The sequence below is a fragment of the Coptis chinensis genome, chromosome 3 (assembly GCF_015680905.1).
Source record: "Coptis chinensis isolate HL-2020 chromosome 3, ASM1568090v1, whole genome shotgun sequence".
Lineage (NCBI taxonomy): Eukaryota > Viridiplantae > Streptophyta > Magnoliopsida > Ranunculales > Ranunculaceae > Coptis > Coptis chinensis.
The window spans coordinates 29,371,310-29,378,978 of NC_141458.1; the positions used below are offsets into that span (position 1 = coordinate 29,371,310).

Consider the following 7,669-nt stretch of genomic DNA (forward strand, 5'->3'; position numbering starts at 1 on the left):
TTTGGGAACCCGAACCAATCAATTATTCGATTCGTCGGGTCGAATTCGATCAAGCCCGACCCGATTCCTGCCCTACCCATATTACACCCGTAGGCAATCTATATGCCTTTAGAGCTAGATGAGAAAGTAAAAAGAAAAAACTGTTTTTTAACTTGAAAAACAAGTCTTTGATATTTATCGTAAAACATGTTTTTAAACCAATAAATATTTTTTTGGGTGAAAAACAATTTTCTACAAAAATAAAGACCAAACATGTTTATTTAAAAAACAAAACATTTTTTTACTAATAAATGTTTATTGACAATAAATAAATATTATCCAAACACCCCCTTATGTTTTATTTCAAAACTCTCGAAACTAATAGGCCCAATAACAATTGGGCTCATTTCTTGGGCCTCCATGTTCGTAATATCTCCTCTCCAGATTTTAATCGGGTAATGTTAGGTGGTCAGTGGTCTATTTCATTTAACTGATTTCGCCTTGAGCTAGAAGAATATCTAAATCACTCCATGTTAAGTTCACCATTTACGGGATGAGAACCTAGACTTCATGCTGTTTCACAGGCTTCTTCTTCATCACCGAATACGGAAGAATTCCACAAACAGTAATCATGTTTACCACTTTACCCTCTGTCGCTTACTGCATTTTCCTTACTGGCAACTGGCAAGTTAACAAACTAGTTAGGCAAGAGGCAAAAAAAGAGACTCATAGCGCACTTGAACTCAGCTCAAAATAAGAGAGAGATTGAGAGAGATTAACTGAACTTTGTATGACTACTAAATAGAGAACAAAAGCCAGACATGGTCAGTTCTGTTGTTCACAATAAAGAAACCATCTGACATTATGACTAAGATCATAAATTTGACCTACAGTCAGCTGCAAAGGATCACACTATAAAACTTCAAGTGCAGAAGTTACATAAAAACGGGACAAATTGTCACAAAATTTTGAATTTTTTTCCACAAAAAATAAATAAAAAGAAAGAAACAGATCTCCAGTAGACTTCCACACTTGGGAGTTCCAAGTTTAGCGTGACCAGATGGTTTTCTTGGTCTTCCGTTGTTCATCTACCAACTTCCTGCAACATTAATGCTAGCGTAAGTAGTATATCAAATTGCATAAATGCAGTTGGACAACAAATACGCAGCAAACAATAACACAAAGTAATCAGCTCTCTATTTCATTCAGTAGGAAAGGAATAACTAGATATGTAAGTTTACCGTTGACGCTCATGAAACTCTGTCGCAACATCACAGCCTCTATAAGATTCTAAAACCTTTCTTATATCTTGAGGTCTTCTGTAGGCAAGAACTACAATAAAACCCAAAACAATAAAAGAGCCTTTATTGTCCAAGGAAATTCAACTACTATGAGAGAAACTCATTCTATTGACTGTGAGAGAAGTACTTACATTCAAGAACGGAACTAGATCCAGCAATGCTGTATCACCTTCTTCAAGCTTCCAAGGCTTAATCTCAAGACAATTGTCCAGCTGAAGGGCAGTTTCAAGTGCATGCCCACTAACATAGATAACCTTTGCAGGATCCCTGTTCAGCTTTGACAAGTCCTGCAACCAGAAACATGCTTGCTCAAAGAATATAATTTGTAGTAAGAACGAATCAAATATCGTATGCCATCAGTGGATTAAGATAAATTCAGATTTAAAAAAAATAAATAATAGGTAATGATTACTGCATCATGCCATACATGATCTTGTCGTATCTCATGTCCTAAGTAAGATGGAGAGTTCTAATATCTAAAATAAACATACTTTAGCTAGGAGACAAGACTGTCATTGTAAAGGGAATAAAAGGAAACTAGGGTTTTTTTTGTCATGAGATAATAACAAATGAGTGACCGACCCTATGAGACAACGCCAAAGAAAACACAAAGCTGAATGTACATACATTGAGGAAGCTTTTCATTTTAGGTTTTAAATTGAAATATCCAGCTCAACCAGAAAAGCTTACATATAGCGGGTAACACATTTAACATTTTGAGCTATGGAGAGGAGGATGATTATTATTGTTCAGAGCCACTAGAACTGCATTAATGAAATTATTATTTCAACAATGAATGACAACCAATAGAGTACACGTCTTTCCAGAATGTTTGTTTAGTGAACTTTAATTAAAAAAATGAATAAAAATCCATGGAAATATTTTATGCCATCACAGAAACATATACTTCAGAAAGGAATATATAAAGATGATAGGGTAGGGCAATTCATTAATTTGTATATGTAAAATAGAAAGCCACTAACCTTGTAATGCTTTCCATTCTGATATTTTGTAGCAGTCCTTCCTAGCCTATAAGTAATAGTTCCCTTCTGATTTAGCCGCTCACAAATAGGATCAACAAACTACAAGCCACATAAACAAATGCTTAACAAACGTGACAAAATGTTAGCAAGATGGGAGTCGAAAAAGAAACTACCATGCCTTCCTGCTGATCTGAAAAGACAACGATTTCATAAAACTGAGCAAGCCTTTCCAAGAAAGCATCGACTCCTGGTCTTTTGAAGGTTCGCCAGCCTCTTTCCCGCTGTCATAGGAACAAATTAAGGTATATCAGGTGACAAACAAATATCAAACAATTCCTCGCACAACACATACACATCTAGTATGCATGGAAGGGCAGTGTGGATCTCTCCATTGTCCATGCCATAAGTTGGGGTCAGTCGACCAAGGTTAGGAAAGTTTAACAGTCAATAAACCCACTATACCATGGGCCCAAACTCCCAATCAAGATAGAACAAGTCTGGTTAGGACCGTAAGCCTGTAATGAATTAAATGGGCTCTTTAAAGAGATTATCAAGCGAAAAATTGGTCCATCAAATAGCATCCTGAGTAAAGTAAGTCATGACAATAACAGCAACAAGAACAATAAAGCAAGATGAAGATACACTAACTGCAAAAGGTCCTTTTCTATTGTATTGTAGGCTACCACGAGAGAGGGAACTTACTTTCCAATCAGAGTATATAAGAGTCTCATTCAGATCCACAACAAGTGTCATGACACCAAGACCCTTTAACTCAGGAGCCAAATCTGGAAGAAGCTTGTCAGAATATGGTTCTGTGTATTCCTACAGCAAAATGATAAATGAATGATAAAGGAGGTGAGGAACCGCATAACAATCTTTCTTAGCAAAACATACAGTTGGAGAAGCAATACATACCCGAATTTTGCCCTCAATTGACCTTCTAAGTTCCAAATATATATCTATGCATTTAGCAGGCACTGGAAATCAGAGAGAGAGTTACTGACGGTTGAAAGAAAACAATGAAACATGCAGAACAAGTGGAACACTTTCTGAAAGTAACAGGAAATTCATGAAGATGAAATGAACATTAGTTATATTATTTGTTTTAGATTAATCCTCTTAGGTGACTAAACCATGCAAAAGGATCAAAATGAGATATAAACATCAGCATGCAAGTTGGCACATTAGACAAGAAGAGGCAATATGAGCTTCGAGGTCATAAAAGTGTTCTGTCTCTACCAATGAAACAATAACCATCTTGTGACCATTCAAGGTAAAAGACTGACCACTAACCAACTCTGTAATATACAGGAGTACCTCTACTAACATGAGAGTTCCAGCCTTCCAGGATTAAAATCCTACTCATCATTATATCAAATTAATCGGCCCAACATTCTGTATTGCACCACAACATTTAAAGCAGCCACTAAATTATATAATATATAACAGAAAGGTTTCACAATTATTCGATTTAAAAATTGATCAACAAGACCAGGATTAGTCTTTTTATGAAAAGTCGGATCATCTGCACATCGCTAACAGAAGGTTAAACCTCTCTGCTAATTAGTGATGGTGCATTTTCCATACTGGTTGACGTTGCATGACAACCAAAGTGGTATGTTCAAGCGAAAAGAGGTTTAACCTCCTCTACAAGGAGCAGATGATCTTATTTCTTCTGTGAATGCATCTAAGTCAAACACATTCCACATTAACTACAATCAAAATGCACACAAAGGATGGAGGGGAAAGTTCTATGGAAGTACCAAGTTACTGAACCTCCTTACAGCCTGTTTGATACCCATTATAGGGTAACCTGTGACAGTATAAGAGACCGATAGTGTTGTTTCTTGTTTGGTCCGATATGGTGAGGAGGATAACCGGTGATATTAGAGAGGCTCTTGATGGCGACATATTCCCAAGGCAATAGTGTGGGGGATTTGGTTGGAATGCAATCAGAGAGTGTTTGAGAACAAGGAAAAGGATATACACAAGATTTTGGTGGATATTAAAAAGCTATTGTATAATTGGCCAAGGAATGTGTCAATCTTTAGGGAGTTGAGGTTTCTTGATTTTATTTGTAATTGGGATACACTAGTGTTGTAATTTTGCTTTTGGGAGTCTTGTGGGGAAGTAGTTAACTACTCTTAATTTCTCGCTAAGGGATAACTATCTTGTTTGTAACACTCTTATTATTATTGGAATGAAATTTAACTTTTACGGATCAAGAAAATAAAAAGGTTTGCAGTATCTCTTTGGAGAGCATGGATTCCGCTATTCACATTACAAAATAAATAGATATCGACAGAAAGCAAGAAACAAGAGCATACATAAGAAAATAAGAAACGGTCTATGGGCTTCTTCTTCTACACCATCTCCATTCCCATCTGGACTGGCTTCTTCTTCTTCAATCTCCATTCGATCTCGTGACCATCGCAAATATTTGCCACTTACTTCATTCTAAGTTCTAACCCCCACCATCTTCTCTACACTTTTATGTATTTGGAAAATCGAGAAAACCAAAGCATTATCAACAAAACGAATTTGGGTATTCAAAGAAGAACCATCTTCACAATTTCCTCCCTTTTATACTTTCAATCTTCTCTCTATCTTCACAATCTAGTGGAGTGATTTTGAATTATCAGTTTTTTGTTGGACTTCAAGTAATGGGTAGTATTTTAATCCTTCCATCAGATTTTTGTTGAAATTATGTTGAATTGAAGTTTGGTAGTCATTTTGAAGTTACTGATTCAGGTTTTGTTTCGTTGATTTGTGGTTTTTTTTTGGAAAATTTAATGTGATTTTCATTCCATTTGGAGAATTGATAAAAAGAAAAGAAAAAAAAAAAAAGGAGAACAATACCGGACAAACCCTCTAATAAACCTGAGGGGCCAAACAGTCTCTAGACTGATCACATTTGGGGTATGCACCACTAATTTTACATAGCCTAAACATGGTAAGGTACTACAGAGTTTCAGGAGGCCAAACAGAGCCTTAAGTGTACTTGAAATCCGCTTAATTGAAAGTAATTAACAAAATAAAAGTTAAGTTTCACCTATCATAGCGGCCGGATAAAGCAATGCCTGAAATTTCTGTTTAAGATAAGAACAACACAAATTACACTTTTGTTTAACAATATAGTGATAAAACATAATGATACTATAAAGGACTGTTATATTGTAATTAGAATTTTCAGAGGCTGAGTAAACTTTAATGCTTTCTTTAGTTATTAGAGAAGCCTTGCGGATATTGCTCGGCCATAACTATACTTTGCTTCTAGGTTGCACAATCAACACGGTGAAAAAGTAATACATAAATCTTTCAGATGAGTTTTTTACGATAAAAGATTGTGCATGGTACATCAGCCATTCTAGATAATGCAGATAATAGAGATAAATTTAATCTCACGACTAACATAAGCAACGTAGCTAAGATACGGAACTAAGTAGGCATCCTTTAGCCCACTCATTCTTTATCATCCCACCTGTTGCTCTCTTACCAAGGTCTTGCTTTTGGTATTTGACCACAAATGGATGATTTTCTCCTTTTCTAGTGCAGAAAACAATTTGCAAAGGTCAATAGGACATCAGGTGGTTTAATAGATATATATTACATGTGAGAGGAGTGTAATCCTTATTCCTTACAACCACAAACCTTAAGAGACTATCAACACAAACCAATACCAAAGAGCAAAAGTTAACTTTCAGGTCACAAATTTCAAGCACCTGATTTAAAGTGATTTCTCCCAAAGTTTATAGGATCACTCAACCGAGCAGGAAGCTAATATTTCCATTCATGTGATTTCTCCCAAAGTTTGACCTCAGCAATGCCAATAACGTCATTTGGAAATCACTCCACTGAAGTTCATAATTATGAAAGAGTACACCAACCTTTCCTGAGTAAGCCAACAGACTCAATGGCTCCTCCAATCTAAGTTTCCATTTAGACAAAAATACTTGGTAGACAATGCCAGAAACAGTCCCAACCAAGTATAATTTCAAAAATACCATCACATACTATTAAGATTTAACTAATTCAATGGTATGTTTGATACACGGAATACTACAACAAAATTTAGAGTTAATCTAAGAAGCAATGGGAAAAGAGGAGTCCAATCATAGAGAATCTTTCCCTATGGATCTGTCCAGATCAACCCCCCCATCTTACAAAAACTTCCACCAAATTTTTTTTTTCTGAAACTCTCCATTAAATTTGATTACATGAAGAGCAATCAAACACACACCTAAAGGAAAGTAAACAGCTTAAGAGACTTACCTCGAGAGAAGAAGCATCTTTGTTTTTCTTCTGCTTGAGAGAATTACGAATATCCTTGGTGATTGAATCCACTTCATCCGCAGAGTAAGCTAAGAATGCAAACAATGTGACAAGTCAAAAATAAAAAAATCAATAAATAAGAATAAGACAAATTTAAGTAACGAAAATCATATATTTTCCAAGACCTAATAGTGAATTACATATCGGCCCTCAGTGGAACAATTGAGTAAAACTACATTCGTATAAGTGAAAGGAAATACCGTAGGTCTGGTAAGCGACGGTTCCAGAGAGTCCAGCAAGAGTAGCGTAAGCTCCGTATTTGAGATAATTCCAAGAATTCATTTTGGTGGTCCCATCTGAACGTGGTGGTTGTGGTTGTTGGTCTTTGGGAAGACTCGTTGTTGTTGATTGAGTGCACAAGTATCGATTATTATTTGAAGAAGAAGAAGAAAAGGAGATGGGTTTTTTGTGTTTGCAGAGGTACAACACCAGACGACGATACATTTTTCTGTTTCGAAATGGGAGAGAAGGGTTTTAACTTTTAAGGGTTTAAGGCCTCTTCCTCTTTTCTCTTCTGTTTTAGTTTTATACAAGTGAAACAAATTATTGATGTAAACGGATAACCAACCTGGAAAATTAAACCTTCAAACTTTTCTTCTGTAGTAGTAATTACAGCTTCAAATCAACCTGTAAAAAAAAAGATAACCTATTTAAAAAAATAAACCAAAGAGAATCAAAAGCCCGAAAAAAAGAATAAACCAACCTGAAATAAAATTAAACCAACCTTTCCAAAGAGTAATGAATGGGTTATCGAGATCGAGAGAGAGAGAAATCCTCAGTTTATAGCAATGGTTGTCGGTGGAAATGGGGTGGCGATGGTTGAATGGCAAGTCAGAGAAAAATAAAGTGTTTCAGGGTTTCTCTTTTTAGTTTTTGCAGTGTTTAGTTCGAGCGCCAACATTAAAAATAGGCCCGCCCAATACAAAGCCCTTTGCAACCCCACTCTCGTCGTAGCAAAGGCTACTAAATTAAATAGTCATTCTTTAGGTGTCTGTTTTGCTGCGTGTTCTCACTTAGAAGGTATTCTTAAAGTCTAGAAGATTTGCTACCAGTGTTACTTCATGATAGTTTTGG

General features: G+C 35.9%; 1 protein-coding gene across 1 annotated transcript; it reads right to left on the reverse strand.

Moving 5' to 3' along the window:
• Positions 1–744: 744 nt before the first annotated feature.
• On the reverse strand, positions 745–7,457 carry LOC147509060 (mitochondrial import inner membrane translocase subunit TIM50-like). Its single transcript, XM_086601360.1, has 12 exons — positions 7,320–7,457; positions 7,164–7,222; positions 6,796–7,043; positions 6,536–6,624; positions 5,316–5,352; positions 3,179–3,240; positions 2,966–3,085; positions 2,437–2,544; positions 2,264–2,362; positions 1,412–1,567; positions 1,221–1,311; positions 745–1,078 (listed from the first exon to the last, which is right to left on the reverse strand). The coding sequence occupies exons 3-11, from the start codon at positions 7,037–7,039 to the stop codon at positions 1,282–1,284; spliced, it is 945 nt and encodes a 314-aa protein (XP_086457486.1). The 5' UTR covers positions 7,040–7,043; positions 7,164–7,222; positions 7,320–7,457; the 3' UTR covers positions 745–1,078; positions 1,221–1,281.
• Positions 7,458–7,669: the final 212 nt, after the last annotated feature.